General features: G+C 35.1%; 2 protein-coding genes and 1 non-coding gene across 3 annotated transcripts; all 3 read right to left on the bottom strand.

Moving 5' to 3' along the window:
- Positions 1-1,123: 1,123 nt before the first annotated feature.
- On the bottom strand, positions 1,124-5,766 carry LOC130721129 (uncharacterized). The gene is made up of 9 exons (XM_057571865.1): positions 5,711-5,766; positions 3,874-5,512; positions 3,553-3,779; positions 3,144-3,476; positions 2,640-2,886; positions 2,417-2,545; positions 2,110-2,325; positions 1,800-1,923; positions 1,124-1,503 (listed from the first exon to the last, which is right to left on the bottom strand). The coding sequence occupies exons 2-9, from the start codon at positions 5,428-5,430 to the stop codon at positions 1,265-1,267; spliced, it is 3,072 nt and encodes a 1,023-aa protein (XP_057427848.1). The 5' UTR covers positions 5,431-5,512; positions 5,711-5,766; the 3' UTR covers positions 1,124-1,264.
- A 2,008-nt stretch (positions 5,767-7,774) lies between these two features.
- Positions 7,775-7,918, bottom strand: LOC130721707 (U4 spliceosomal RNA). Its single transcript, XR_009013628.1, has one exon. It is a non-coding gene; the product is annotated as a U4 spliceosomal RNA (small nuclear RNA).
- Positions 7,919-11,756: 3,838 nt separating this feature from the next.
- LOC130717943 (ras-related protein RABE1c-like) lies at positions 11,757-15,796 on the bottom strand. Its single transcript, XM_057568355.1, has 8 exons — positions 15,427-15,796; positions 14,720-14,792; positions 14,143-14,243; positions 13,554-13,619; positions 13,149-13,246; positions 12,861-12,923; positions 12,683-12,775; positions 11,757-12,135 (listed from the first exon to the last, which is right to left on the bottom strand). The coding sequence occupies exons 1-8, from the start codon at positions 15,500-15,502 to the stop codon at positions 12,055-12,057; spliced, it is 651 nt and encodes a 216-aa protein (XP_057424338.1). The 5' UTR covers positions 15,503-15,796; the 3' UTR covers positions 11,757-12,054.
- Positions 15,797-16,101: the final 305 nt, after the last annotated feature.

Raw genomic sequence — 16,101 nt, 5'->3', positions numbered from 1 at the left:
ACATAGATCCACATAAGACAATTTTGTTCGAGACGGAAATATTTACATCCTTGTGGAATTGACTCTCCTTAGTCCTTATACAAGTTTTATCGAACTCCCACTTTTATTAGAAAGAATCAAATATGGTGTTTGTTGGTACCTTAACTCAAATCAAGGTATGGTACCCAAAATGAGATAATTCAATAATAAAGAAGCATGTACAAGTTATAATTTTGATGTTATTTTATCGTAGTGATGCAACATTTCATTCATAGAGACATGAGATTTGTAGGTTCTGTTTTTTTAGGCTTTGTTCATCCGTCAATCATGGTTATTTTACGCGTATCTCAACCATAATTGTTCATCTCTACAACTAAATCATTTTTCATTAAAAAACAAATTTCATGAGATGAAATTAATTGAATAGGAAAGTGAAATGCGAAAATGTAAAATTTACCTAAAAAAAATATAATAATCATCTATTAAATTACTCAATGTGGGTACCATACCCATAATATTTTATGGGTACCACAAAATTTACCTTCAAGTATATATCACTTGAATTTAGTAATAGTCGGTAAGCAAGCCTTGAGCAAGAAGGTATGTGAGCATCACTGCTTTAGTCATATGTGTTCTAACTCTTAACTAATTCAAGCGACCAACTATTTTATAATAGTTAAAATTCTTGAGCAACAATTTTGAAACAAGTTTCCGATTCAAATAAATAGCTTCTAGTAAAAGGGCTTCTAGAAGGCAACGGCTGTAAGATAGGACTCGAATACTGTTTATGTATTGGACTGTGATGGTATTAATTTGAAAAGCTAATAATCTCTTCTAGACTTTATGACCAATGAAAATGGAAAAATCTACGTATTCTAGAACTGAAATAGTTGGGGGGGGGGGGGGGGGGGAATCTGAAGTAGTTCGATTCTTAACCACAACAGCACAAGTCAAATTAACCAGGGTTTAGTAACTACAACAATCTTGCATTTATGTGCACAATTCTTTTTCAATTTACCAGTAAGGTTGAACTATGATTGGTTCTAGTTATAATGTGATGTTGCCATATTGGTATCCCTCACTTATCAGCTCCATATTAAACGAACCATTTGTAATAGAACAGATAAAGATGAGAAAGCAAATATAATGAATAATATCAACAAACCCTCCAACTATTGCTCTCCATAGGTGGGTAAATCAGGACTACATCATTCATTCATTCTCAAAAGGAAATTATATATGAGTGAGTGTGTGTGTGTGTGTCTGTGTGTGCGTGTGCAAATCCTCAGTAAGGGAAGTTGATTGGTTTATGTTGCATGGCTTTGTGAACTAGCTCAGCCTGCTCCCTCTGGTGAACCTTGAGGAAACCAGTTGCTGTGGCCGCCGATGGAGCACGACCAACATATTTGACATCCTCATAACCTCCCCGACCGAGAGCCTTCATTGAAGTTATAAGCCGTGGTAAAATGTAACTGTATCCACCCATGTTCATTGGCTCTTCTTGACACCAAACAACCTCAGCATCTAGTACAAACAAAACAATCAAACATATAAGCACAAAAAACTTATCATGATTAAAATCTCCATATAGCTTATCACAAAAGATGCAACAATCATGGGATGAATGTTAAATTTGACACAAAAACAAGCATGTTTGGATATGTTTTGGACACACACTCCAAAGCACATTAGCCGAGAAGCTCTCCATGTTGTAGCTTATAGATTAACGAGAGTTTGAGGTCTAACACAAATTCCAAACATGGACTAAAAAATTATCAGAATCAGAATCAATTTCGAAAGAGCATTTTTAACAGACATACTTGGATATCTTTTAAGCTCTCGTTGGACAAGGTCATAAGGGAAAGGACAGAGCTGTTCCACCCTACATATTGCAACATCCTTTGCATCATCCTTTGTTCTTTGCTCATCAAGTTCATAGTAAACCTGCATATAACATATTAATAGTTACAAAGTCAAAAAGCATATTCAGAAAATTGTGAAAGTCCTGGACATAAAACATATACATATATATCTAATTGAAGCACCAGATAAAAATTGCAAATATGGTTGATATAATTATAAACTCCACAAGATTAATAGCTAGTTCCAATGAGTATATGGTGTATGCACCTTTCCGGAGCAGAGTATTAAGCGCCTTATACCCTCCTCAACATTTGAGTGGTCATTTTGGTCTTTTATGAGGCGCTTAAATCTGGTTCCTTGTTTGTCAAAACCAGGGTGTCCTTGGACATCATCAAACTCAGATAAATTTGATCTGCAAACCTTACTGCGAAGCAAGTTCTTCGGGGACATTACAATGAGAGGTTTACGGAATTCTCTATGTATCTGCAAGAAAATAAAAAGAAACAGCGAAAAAATGAGACACAACTTCAGGTAACAAAGCCAACATTAATCAATTACTGGACCAACTACAAACCTGCCGCCGTAAAACGTGGAAGAAATTTGCAGGAGTTGTAACATTCACAATCTGCAAATTACACTCCTGAATTTGTTTCCGAAGAGTTGGATCCATCTCAGGAATAATATAAGGATGATCATCAGCCATCTACAAATGATTTACAGAACATGTTAGTAACCAGAAAGAATAAAAGCTTAAAGTAGTTTGAAAGGAAATAGAACACAGATTCACAACTGAGAACCTGTAGATAGCGTTCCAATCTTCCACTTGAATGCTCAGGACCCTGACCATCATAACCATGAGGAAGTAACACTACAAGCCCAGTTTGACGGAGCCACTTAGACTCACCAGAACTCAAGAAATTGTCAAATATAACTTGAGCCCCATTAGCAAAGTCACCAAACTGTGCCTCCCATATCACCAACGAATTAGGATTTTCCATTGAGTAACCCAATTCAAATCCAAGAACACCAAACTCAGAAAGCGAGCTGCATATTGTATTAAATCCACCAAAGATATTAGGCAAACACAGTTTTAAACAGCTCATACATACAGCTCAATACAAATCATGTGATAACTTAAAACTAAACTAGTATTTGAAAAAAAAAGCACATACCAATGATTAAATGAGCAAGATATGAATTCAAATTTAAGAAGCCACATGTATAACAGAATTAGAGCAATAACCATGTAAAACCAATTTGTTTTCTTCAGAACATTATACACACATGGAAGTGCAAAATACCTATTGCTAACAGTAAACATCTCTTCATTTTGATTCATTATGACATGGTCAAGGGGGCAATATTTCTCCCCGGTTGCCTGATCATGAACTACAGCGTGGCGGTGACTAAACGTTCCTCTTTCAACATCCTGACCACTTAATCGAACATGGTTACCTTCTACTATCAATGTGGCAAAAGCAAGTGCCTCCGCAAATCCCCAGTCAATATCTTCCCCAGTTTCAACCATTTGGGCACGCTGTTCATAAACCTTCTTCACTGCTCTATGAGGATTCAAACTTTCAGGTAAGGCCGTGATTGCTTTCCCAACATTTTTCAAGATATCTGGTTTCACACTGCACAGGATAGATCATAGAATTCAGCTGTTATAACAAAAAAGACTCAAGCAACATTAACATTGACTTATCATACCCAGTGTTCCGGATACGTGAAAGCTGTTCAGGTGACTTGAAACCTGACCAATATGCTGAAAGCCAGTCTCTTCTTTTTGGAATGTAATCTTTGCTGGCCAAAAATTCATCATTCAGAATTGATGTGACCTTCTTGTGTATCTTATCAATGTCTTCTTGAGTCAACTCCCCTAATTCCAAAAGTTTCTTCTGATAGATCTCAAGAGCTGATGGATGGTTTCGAATGACCTTTACATAGCCCAGAAAGTTGAAATCTGAGTAACTTGTCATAAAGCAATATGCACATAAAAGGAATAAGAGAATAATAAACAAAAGGGCTAACCTTATACATTTTAGGCTGTGTGAAAGATGGTTCATCAATCTCATTGTGCCCAAATCGACGGTAACACACTAAGTCAACAACCACATCTGAATGGAAAGTCTGGCGCCATTCGGCAGCAAGTTCACAGACATGAACAACTGATTCCACATCATCACCATTGACATGAAAGATAGGAGCATTTAAGGCTTTAGCAACATCAGTGGAATATTGTGATGATCTTCCTGACTCAGGATCAGTAGTAAATGCAACTTGATTGTTGAACACAATGTGTATAGTCCCACCAGTAGTATAATTTGGAAGAGCACTAAGATGAAGGGTTTCATAGACCACACCTTGTCCAGCAAAACTACCATCTCCATGAATCAAAACACCCATGTTTTTCATCCTTTCCGCATCATTCGAGTAGTACTGCTTCGCTCGAGTTTTTCCAACAACAAGTGGGTTGACTGCTTCCAAGTGACTAGGATTTGCCATCAAAGATAGATGTATCCTCCTCCCGCCCCTCGTTGGGCGATCATAAGATGTTCCCAAGTGATATTTAACATCACCAGTTCCTGTATAGAGCCCAACTTCATCCTGAGGTAGACCACCACTAAACTCACAAAAAATCTGACGAAGTGGCTTTCGAACTACATTGCCTAAAACATTCAATCTTCCCCTATGTGCCATTCCCATAACTATGTTCTCAACCCCAAGATCAGATGCTCGATCAAACATTTCTTTCATTCCAGGAATAAGAGTCTCTCCACCTTCAAGCCCAAACCTCTTTGCTGATGTCCACTTGGTGGCCAAGAAGTTCTCAAAGAGTGTACTCCAAGCAAGCCTATCAAAAATAACCTCGCGGCGCTCCCGGCTAAATTGTGTAGGTGAAGGTGTTTCAATCTTGTCCCTAAGCCAATTACATTTGTCCCGATCCGGTATATGCATATACTCGTACCCAATGCTTCCACAGTAAGCTTGCTCAAGCCGTGTCAAAATGGACCTAAGAGTCTGCACTGGACGATTCTCGGACAAAAATCCAGACATATTCCACACCCCTAAAAAGAATTCCCTGTCAAGATCAGCCTCAGTGAAACCATAAAGGCCAGGATCTAACTCATCAGGGATATTTCGTTCTTTCAGACCCAAAGGATCAAGCTTAGCTTTCATGTGGCCATTAACCTGATATGCTCTCACTAGTAACAGCAATCTCATACTCTCCTGAATTGTCTGACCAGAAATTCCTGGGGAGGTGGAAGCCTGACCCACAAAGTTCCTGAAGAAATTGTCCCAAGACTCGTCGACACTGCTCGGATCAGCTTCCCAAGCTCTTTGAAGCTCCTCTAAATAGGCACTACTAGTCCCATCTAAGAAATTGTCAGTTAACCTAGAAAGGGGTACAGGGCGAGGCACCGGGGCAGCATGAGCTTCTGATTTGAAAATTGTTGTGTGAAGCTTTCTACTAGTTGATGGAAGGTTTGTGGTCCTTGTCACATAATATGATGATCCACCTCTAAAGAGATTTCTCCTAATTGCATGCTTTGCTATGCTTAAAGCAGCAGCTCTAAACCATGCCATGGCTCTCTCTCAGGATTCAGTACAATCGAGAATATCACAAATTTCTCAATGAATATATTTGTTTACCATACATCAGCCTTTCCTATCAATAACCAAACCATCAAGTATTAAGGCATTGGTGAAATGAAACAGTTACATAGTATTTGATTAAACTGAACAAAAGATCAAGTACTTCAAACGTATTCTATTATATTAATATCAGTAACTGAACTTTGCTATTTACTCTAAAATTAAAACATGAAAAGATAGTTAAAGGTGAACTGAATTCCAAGGAAAATACCTGAAGAGTGAAGACCAAATGAATCCCAGAATAATTGGAAGCACGATCAAGCAATCTCAGCTCTTTAGTGGTAGAGGAAAGAGGAAGGTGAAAATGCAGGGGAAGAAGAAGAGGATATGGTGGTTGAGTTGAAGGTGAATGTGAAGAAGGGTGGTTTGAAATTGAATGAATGCAGAATCAATCAAAGGTGGTTTCCAGAACCAACTGTAGAGATTAGAGAATGCATGGTTCCCTCTCTATCTTCCTCACCTTTTTTCTCCATTTTGGTGGGTCCCGAACCTTTTCTAGAGAATGCTTTCAAATAATATTTTGATCCCTTAATATACCTCAGTTTTTTAATTTAGTCCTTATAATTTAGGCATTGGCCCACTGCTTTCTATGAAAGCAGAAAACTTTTCTCCGACCTGGGACTTAATGCAACTTTCTCATCCATCTAAACCAGAGAGACAGATACAAGTTTTTGAGATTATCATCAGTAATGTTGATGTGCAGATTCCACTATATTAATCCTTAAACAATAGTGTTTTCTCCTTTTTCAGTTGGAATTGTGTAACTTACTTTGATGATTTGGTTTGGTAAAGGTTTAATTTTGTTTGTGTGTGAATTGTAGATAGTTGCTAATTTATAGCAACAAGGTTATGAGAAATTCTTACATGACCCTTTTGTCCATTTTGTTGCATCAATATCAATATAAATAAATAAATATATATATATTAGAAAAGAAGAACTCATGTCATGTCAGACTGATTTAGTGACGTGTCATTCTCAAATTAATTCTCATAAAAAAAAATTACGTGTCATTTTCAGGTTAATTGACTTAATTCTCATAAAAAAAAATTCATGTGTGATTCCATTAGATAGCTTCTCTTCTTTTGTGTTATTTTATTTTGAAATCGAATTTTAAAAGATTTGCCCTAATTATGTAAGATTTACCTAGATTACTCATTACTAAATTTATTTCCAAAACAAACCTTGAAACCGTTTTCATTATCTCTTTAAATTATGAATAGTCTCAAGCCTAATTTAGTGCATATTTACCAGAATCCCCTAATTTCTCCTTTTATTTTTTCTGATGATCTACAATATAAAAATAGAATATGTAGTGCTGAGATTATAATTCATTAAAATTTTAAAAGGTTTTCCCTAAATATCTAAGATATTGCATTAGTCTGTTAACACGTGTTCCCTGAACACATATCGGGAACAATTTAAAAAAAAACACAAATAACTTAGAAGTTAAAAAATAATAACTGAAAATGAACTCGCATAATCACGTTCATGAGTAATTGATGTATCAAATACAATATATATATTTCCCGTGCAACGCACCAGAAAAAAAAAAAAAAAAACTAGTTAGTTTTATTTAGAGATGATAGATAACCAATTCATCTTAATGACTGGTTTCTCTTCTGATATCTTTTTGGTGATCATGAGAAACATAAATTTGAATGAAGCCAATTATAACTCTTCGTGAGATAGTAACTGCATAGCTGAAGGTTCATAAGAGGTCCATTCATAGATAAGTCCCACATCGCTACTTAACCACAGAGATCATCATGAACCAACTATAAAGCATGAGACCTTTGATGTAAGTTTAGGTTAATTTCAATTTCAATAAATTTGTTGTTTTCAATAAATTTGTTGAAGTTGCAATTAGCATGTTTCTGATGTCCATCCAGTGTCTAACTAGTTTAATTTTATATTGGGCCCGGCGCATTCCCCAAAATTGGTTTAATTTTTTCTTTAATGATAAGAAGCTCTCAAATCTAATGACTAATGTTATAGATGTGGGACTTAAAATGAGACTAATTCACAACTAAATAAATCAATACTCATGAGTTAAGTCCCTTTTGCCTCTCTTAACAAACCCATGTAAACTGTATAAGACTACCTTAATTTTCTCAGCTAGTCACCGATTGATTTAAGCTTTCTAATTAGCTTCTTAACATTGATTTAAGCAGAAGAACCAAAGGCTAGGAGGCTGATTCACATAAGTCAAGATGACAAAGGATTTAAATTTAATAAATTAAAGTGAAATCTTGAACTAAGAATTGTAGAGCATTACCCCAAAGGGAGCCCTTCCAGAAATTCTCGAAGGCCAGGGGTGAACCCAGGCCTAAGAGGGGGTTTGGAAATAGTTTTCAACCAGCAATAGACGCGCCTCGGTTAGAACCTCATAAGCTGCGTCATTGCCCCAAGCGCAAAGATGCTTTTCACAGTTAGTAGAAGCTGCATTATATAAGAGTTTCCACCACTTTGGTTTTTCATTCTGTCGATGTGGGACTTTCCTCAATACAAAACAAAGGTTTAATTTGTCAAACGATGTGGGACTTCATCTAAACAAAACAAATCTCATTCATCTTGTTACCATGTTTGGGGAGGATGGATGATTATACCTTTATGACCCTATGAGTTAAACTGAAACTTATGTAGTGATGCTGTGAATATACTCAATAATAGGCATAGATAGATGAATTAGGTGGGAAAAAAATTCCACATCAACTTTACTTTGGTGTATAATGTATAGAACACAAGACAACCAGCATTCAGGGGATTCTGAAACAAGTTTCTACAGAGGAGCTTTTCAAGTCAACACTTTGTTCCTGACAAAAATGAAAATGATAGTTTTTAGCTGGCCTCTCAATAGCACAGTAGTGTGGCTTTGATATCTTAAGTAATGTATAGACTTTTGAAGTATCTAACTACAGCTACTAAAGAAAAAACTCATGTACAAACCAAGAAATAGAGAGAACCATCATTGATATTGTTTTTGATATCACCTATTAGAGACTATTAGAGAATACCAAGTGGAGATTCAAAGAAGTCTCATATTAAATAGATTAACTAGTGTATAAGGTATATATCATAATGAACACACACCCACTGTCTTAAATCTAAAATTTTGTGGTGGTGTGTGGTTCTAACTTATAATTCTAACATGCTAACTTTTGAATTCTAACATCACCAACAATTTTTATAGAGCTTTTCTCCATTTATTTTTTCCCTTCTATTTATTTTTTTCCCTGGAAAAAAATTCAAAGTTAAAGGTTGTGGTGTGGAAAAATTATGGGTAGAGGATGAAGGAGGTTGGTGAAAAATGTAGAGTAGTGTGATGGGGAAAGACTCTTAAATGGAGTGACTGAAAATATGATTTAAAATTTTTACAGATACTAAATTTGATAAGAAAAAGTTCACGTTGATATCATCTGCTGACTATGATCGCCACTAGACTGTTGACTTATTAAAGTTGAGCAAAATGATTTATTTAATTATAAAAAAAATTCAGGAATTACATTTTAAAGAAAAAATTTCCAGGATTCTCTTTACAATTTCAGGGACTAAAATCATATTTAAGCCTTATTTAACTAACCAAGTAAATATTTTGGTCTTCATTAGACAAAAGCTGGGGACGGTTAGATTGAATGATAAAAGCAAAAGTTAATTTTCAAGAAACATTGTTAAAGTTCCAACCAGTTCTTAACTTATTTACACAGTTAAACGTTGACAAATTCTACTAATATAACTAGACAAATGATCCGAAGCCATTCAAAGCCACAACAAAAATAACTCTGTGGCTTTGCTAGAACATAGGCAACTTGAGGTTCAAAATGGTCTCTGTCAACTATCTGTAGACACCATCAATGCTAGATAATTAGTAAAACACCACACTTTAGAAAAACAGCGGTGTCTCAGTCCATTCCGAAAACTCAGAACCCAACAACAGCGCTATGCCTTTCATTCACGAAGACCACAACAAGACATTGCTAAATATACACTTTCCTTTCCTTGGTTGAAAAACCTCGAACCACACCTATAAAAACCCAACTCCATCTCCATTTCTAAGCAGGAACTCCATGAAATAAAGCCTCCCGGGAACCTTCAAGATTAAGTGATCATAAATTGAAACATAGCACCAAATTGTGGACTTGGATTCCCTACAGTTAGGGAATCTTTGCATTCGGTATAGTCAGGTGTCCTCAACCAATCTTGACCGCTTATGCTTTAAGAAAGCACTAAAATCTTAAAATAGTCTCCTTACATGAGCGGTAGGATCTTGGTCGGGTGAATTTAGTTCTTTGACCTCACTGAATTTAAGATTCGGTTACTTTATCAAATTATTTACCTGTGTTCTTGGCAACTTTGAGGATGTTAATGGCATAAATTGGGCTAGATCCAATACTTGCAAAGATGGCTATTAGAGTATGCTCCTTCATATTGAATTAATTCTCCGTCATTTACTTCTACTTTATGAAAGGGATTGAGATTTTTCTCGTGGGAAGTGTCGCGGCCAGCACCTTTCCGGTAGCTGGATATTTCATTATAAGCTGAAATCCACGCACATAACGTCAAGTCTATCAACCATGTCCTGAAAGTCAATGATGGTTTTGTAGGGTCGTCTGCTTTCAGCCTGACATCCTCTATAGGATGGTCATCGTATGTTCCATCTACAAAATTACACAAACATTTAGCTCTTAACAATGAATTATGTTATAGTTATACAATTTTTATTCCAATCTACCCTTAATTTAAAATTACTTATTTCTAATTTAGTATAGATACATTGTTACCTTACTCTGATGACGTGACTCACCATGTTTAACATTGGAATATAATATTAGGAAACTTCATTTGATTTTGGTTTCATTTTGGTTATGGATGTATTTCGGTGGTGCGTCTGTGTTGATTTTGGTTTTGGATTCATTTATATTTAACAAACAAAAAAAAGAACAAAGAAAGTCAGTTGTATTTTTCATGTATAATAGAGCAAGCTAAGTTATCCAACTAGTAGGTAAGTTCAATTCATATAGCTGCACATTTAGGGAAACTTTTTATCTTTCACCACACCGGATCGTAATTACGAGAGAAATCTAATTAAAAAAAAAGGAAGCTAGTTTCGCCGACACGTGAAGAAAAGAGAAAAGACAAATAAGAAATAGGGAGAGGGTTATCTCCAACTTATCTTTTGAGAAGTATATAATATCTTAAGTCAACAAAAGAATATATTTAACTCTAAAAATGTATGTTATGTTATTTTTCAGAGAGCATTTTACCCAACTTTTCTTTAGCTTAAAATTTACTTTTAAACTAGTATAGATCTCGCGCCATGCACATATGGAATAAGAGAACTTTGTTGACATATATCAGACATTTTCATATTTCTTCTCTCGTTTTTCTTTTTTAAAGACGTATATCACAAATTTAAGTTTTTTTTTTCTAATTCTAGGTACATTATAATACCTTTTTATTTTTTTATTTTGTCATGCTTCGAATCGATATATTAAAACCATTTTAATATTCCATATGTAAATACGAAAACATAAATTACAAAATTTTTGAGTTAATTTCAAATCAATTCTTTAAAATATATCAATTTTTTTATTTTGTTATATAAAATATAACCATAATCATTAAAAAAAGATTTATGAGCATACATGTTAATGGTAGAAAAGTCACAATTGATTTTTATTAATTATTCTAATTTCATTAAAAATTATTAAATATTAAATTAATAAAGTAGTTTTTTTTTAAAAGTCACAATTGACTTCTGTAAATTATTCTAATGTCATTAATAACTACTAATGCAATATTAATATATTTTTATTTTAAAAAATATGGAATTATTTAATATTTAAATTACTAAAAAATCCGAAAATGTAAAATGACATAATCTACCTACTAATTATAGTATGAGAGAGAAGCTTATGAAGAAAGATATAGAATGAGTGACATTTGTCGGAGTTACCACTTTTTTGTTTCGAAAATAGTATAGGATTGCAATCACCGACAAGTTTTTCCACAAATTATTTAAACTTGTTGCGAAAATTTTCAGCCCCATTGAATATAACATAAACCTTTTAACAAATTTGGGGTATTAGACAATGATTTAACAATGAAAAACATAAGTTTTTGATATTTTTCTAAGAAACTCAGTTCCAATTAAGCTCAGCATTTCACCTTGCAGGTGATATAGCAAGGTTGCCCATTTCTTTCCATGTAAAAACATTCTTATGGTTCTCTAGATTCCAAACCAACCAAGGGAAGATCCTTTGCAAATGATAGAAGTGATATAAGTGTTATAATCATCTATCCGAATCTAAGAAATATCTTTTTAAGCGTCAGATTACAAATGACAGATGAAAGCAAAGCAAACAAACTAGTCACAGCAAATTCCACCAACTAAAAGAGCGAAAAATATAAGATATTAACTTTAAAACACAACATCTAAAAAGTTGGGAGATACGGAGAGAAATACATGCTCCCACTTATAATGTCATCAGAATAACATTAGCACTGAGTGGCTGCTTGCAGAGCTTGCACCCTCTTGCTGCAGATACTGATTCTTTTCATGAACCACAGCACGACTTTTGTGCAGCTTGACCACCACTGGCTGACGCATCTGGTTGGTTAATCTGGATAGTCTGAGGCTGAACCACCAAAGAAGGGAATATCATCATTTAGCAATGTTAGAAATATAATATAAAATCATTCATGTGTTAATAGTTGGTTTATGACGATATCAGAGACTGTGACTAAATGGTCTAGACTCTAGAGTACGATTCCTGTTGCTCCCCATCATTCTAAAAAAAGTTGAATTTGAGCACATGGTAGTAGGTGGGTGTGTGCATTGTCCACGCTTCAAGTTCAATGGACTCTTGCATGAAGGGGCATGTTAGAAATATGATATAAAATCATTCATGTGTCTTCACTCTTTAACCAAGCAGTCAGAAAGAAGCAACAAATCTATGCACTTATTTTGCAAGTCAGAGCTAAGAAAATCCCAAATATTTCCTCAATAAGTTTATTTTTTAAAAGTACTTGATACAAGATAGTGAAATTTTACATTTTACTCTTTCAGGGAAAAATGGGGGGGGGGGGGATAGAGAGAGAGAGAGAGAGAGAGAAGGCTCAATTCATGCATACACTCATTTCACAGGAAAAAGAAGTACAGACAATAAAGAGTAAAGAAAATACCTCAGCTCTAGAATCTGTGTCTGCAAGCCTCTGCTTGATGTCTCTTGCTATTGAAAAGAAAACCTCCTCCACATTCAAGTTTGTTTTTGCACTCTGCATGTGTTCTTTAATTAATATGAATATAAAATAAATCACATATAAATTAATGAAACTTATTGTCAAGCATATTGCTACTCACAGTCTCAAAGAACTTGATACCATACTCATCTGCAAGAGCTTGGCCTTTGGAAGTAGGTACAGCCTAAAAAAGGAACCCCTTTAGTTTGTATGAATGGAGAATAGCAACACAACGATAGCAGAAACCATGCAAAGAGATTGCTTGATCTCATATCAGTAAACAAATATGGCATGAGCATGGACTCAATCATGCAACATTGACTCAATCAAGTTTCAACTAATCTCAAAGCCCGGCCAACAGAGATGTAATTATAAAATTAAATAGAAAAGGACCATGAGAGGCACCTACCCTCTTACTTTCATCCATATCAGCCTTGTTTCCCACAAGTATCTTGTTTACATTGTCAGAAGCATGCTGTTCAATATTGCGAATCCAATTCTTAATATCTGAACAGAAAGAAGCAAGCTACATTGAAAATCAAAAGGCAGGAAGGCAGAATAAACGAAGGAAATTTAACCATTCAAAGATATATCATTTTATCTGCCTAATTCAAGTATATTAGAGAGTTATAGAATCAAAGGGAACAATAAGAAATGGGGAAAATAAGAAGTAAATACAATTTTCTAGGCCAGCCAAAGCTGAAACAAACCTACAACCCTCAGACATTAGTGCATAAATACATCAAAACACCGAAAGAATGTCACTCATTGAGATATCTTTAAACTGCCAACAAGATCAGGGAAAGGAGAGTACTGTTGAATGATGCTTCATCAGTAACATCATAAACCAGCAAGATACCCATGGCTCCACGGTAATAGGCTGAAACAGAATGCAACATTGTAAGATAAGTTTTCCTTCATCAAACAAATGGAGCATGAAACAAAAGTGGGATATTTATTCATAGTATTTAAAATTAAAGTCAGTAAGAGCTGAACCTGTTAGACTAAAGTAATGTGCCCCTCTCTATAAAAGTATAAAACTGGCCCTTGTGTATGTTAGATACATATGAGTTACGATACTGAAAGATTTAAATCATCATTCCTTCAAAATTGCAACTTCCGTCCAAAAGAATTATTATATATGAAATTATTTCTCAAAATTTAATTTACTTCCAATGCTTATAAAAGCTAATTTCATTTCAAGGCACAACATAAATAAATCACAAGCACACTTCAATTAACTTCTACAGGAATGCATGTGAACATATGATCATATAAGCCTATTAATCACCCATTTCCCAGTATATGAGACCAAGTGGACAGCTGCAGCCTTCCAAAAAAAAAATTTGGACAGCTGCAAATTTTGAATTTGTGAGCAAGTTTGCTCAAGATAAAACACATACCGGTCGTAATAGTTCGAAATCGCTCCTGACCAGCAGTGTCCCAGATTTGTAACTTAATGCGCTTGCCATCAAGTTCAATGGTTCTTATCTTGAAATCAATTCTGCAATACATGATTAATAGTAAGATTTTACTTTCATCACAAAAAGACAAGTTCTGGTTTTGGACAAATGCTCACTCACATACGCACATAGAGACTAAGCAATAGCATACAGACAATCTGGTACCCCCCCCCCCCAACAATGAGAAAATGTCTATACTAAAGACGAAATTTACTTGGCGGTGCTAATCCAAATGAGCTAGAACATTAGTTGCTAGTTTGTTTTATGGTTTCAGTTGAAAAAATAAGTTGTGGAGGCATTAAAGAATGAGATTTATCAAACTAGTTGCGTATAGTTGTGGTTTTCGCTAACAAAATTTGGTTTGGAATTGCAGACACAATGTTTTAAGAAAAGTAACATGGTACTCCCTTTTCAGTTTGAAAAATTCCATTCAGAAAGCAAATTACCAAGTTAGAAGAATAACACAAGACCATAATAACTGCAACAGCATCTTCACAAGGAACATAAAGATACTAACCCAATAGTGGTGATAAAGCTGGTTGTGAAGGAACCATCAGAAAATCTCAAAAGCAGACAACTCTTCCCCACACCTACATCATAAACAATTCAGATTCAGACAAAGCACTATAAAATTACAAAAAAAAAACTCCCAAATTTTAAACACACCAAAAGAAACAGCCTATTTTTCTCTCAGTCTATCACATCGCATCATATATCACATTTATCGTTTTTCTCTCTTATGTTCCTTTCTCTCATGTTCATTTAGGTATAAACACACACTCCACTTGGATGTGTACCAAACCTTTTGAGCCATTTTCAACCATGACAACAAAAAGCCAAACTAGAAATAATAGTCCTATATATGTATATGCATATACTCCAGCAATTAAGCAGTCCCCATAAACAACAAAGGCAACATCACAGTTAGGAATGAAACTGCATTAAAACCAAGTCTGAAGATTGAAGATATCACAAAAATTAGCTTATGAATAAGTCATCACACTTAATTAAGTTGTTTAGTTTAATCAAACAGACAAACACAGCATAAAACCAAGTGAAGTCAGAGATTATTGAATGAAATCTAAGAAGAAAGATATACCCAGAATTTCAAACAAAGAAAAAAACAAGGAGAATCCCTCAAAGGATCTAACTTGATAATCAAAATGAAAAGGGGGCAAAACAAAACAAAAGGGGAAAAAAAGAGAAAGAGATGAAAAAACTGACCACTATCGCCAATAAGAAGAAGCTTGATGAGGTAATCGTAATCGGCACGAGCTCTTGCTGCTGGTGCTCCTGCCATCGTCGCTGATCTGCCACTCCGCCGCAGTGATTGGTTGCTAGAAGATGGCTGACGTCGTCGACGCAGAGTGAGAGAGAGAGATCGGAGATAGTTAGTTACTTAGAAGAAGAAGTGAATCGTTGTCGTCGTCGGCGACATCGAATCGAAGAAGAAGATGAAGAAGAAACAATGAAATCTGAATTTTACGTTTACGTTTTGGTTGTTCAGTTTTCCTTCTTTCTTTCTTTCTTTCTTTCTTCTCTCTCTCGTTTCTTACATAGCCCCGCGCACACCAGATTATGGACCCACCTTCTCCCTCTATCTACTCTACTCTTTGCTAAACTTACCATTAACCTATAGTCATTAGATTAAAATTTTATTTTAGTATCATGTTTTATCAATTTAGTACTTTAGAACAATGGGTGTGGTGGTTTGTTCAAATGGTACATGTTTGATTCTCCTAAAGTAAGATTTCGAGTTCGAGTCTTGTGGATGGAACCCCCCGTTGAGAGAGTTAGCTCCACCATGATGTAAATGTTCTCGACTCGAACAAATATTGCCTCTAAAGGAGACGGTCTGAAACCAAAAAAATTAGTACTTTAAAAATAACTAAAGTGATA

Source organism: Lotus japonicus, chromosome 5 (genome assembly GCF_012489685.1).
Source record: "Lotus japonicus ecotype B-129 chromosome 5, LjGifu_v1.2".
Taxonomy (NCBI): Eukaryota; Viridiplantae; Streptophyta; class Magnoliopsida; order Fabales; family Fabaceae; genus Lotus; species Lotus japonicus.
This window is presented reverse-complemented; position numbering and strand designations above follow the sequence as displayed.

What these genes read in the sequence shown, in the direction of transcription:
- LOC130721129 (XM_057571865.1), bottom strand. Translation starts at nt 5,430, where the DNA reads ATGGCATGGTTTAGAGCTGCTGCTTTAAGCATAGCAAAGCATGCAATT. An exon ending in ATGTTTACTGTTAGCAATAG is followed by an intron (nt 2,887 to 3,143) that starts GTATTTTGCACT and finishes TACAATATGCAG; the next exon opens with CTCGCTTTCTGAGTTTGGTG. An exon ending in GATTGGAACGCTATCTACAG is followed by an intron (nt 2,546 to 2,639) that starts GTTCTCAGTTGT and finishes AATCATTTGTAG; the next exon opens with ATGGCTGATGATCATCCTTA.
- LOC130717943 (XM_057568355.1), bottom strand. Translation starts at nt 15,502, where the DNA reads ATGGCAGGAGCACCAGCAGCAAGAGCTCGTGCCGATTACGATTACCTC. An exon ending in GTATCAAGTTCTTTGAGACT is followed by an intron (nt 12,776 to 12,860) that starts GTGAGTAGCAAT and finishes GAACACATGCAG; the next exon opens with AGTGCAAAAACAAACTTGAA. An exon ending in ACACAGATTCTAGAGCTGAG is followed by an intron (nt 12,136 to 12,682) that starts GTATTTTCTTTA and finishes TTGGTGGTTCAG; the next exon opens with CCTCAGACTATCCAGATTAA.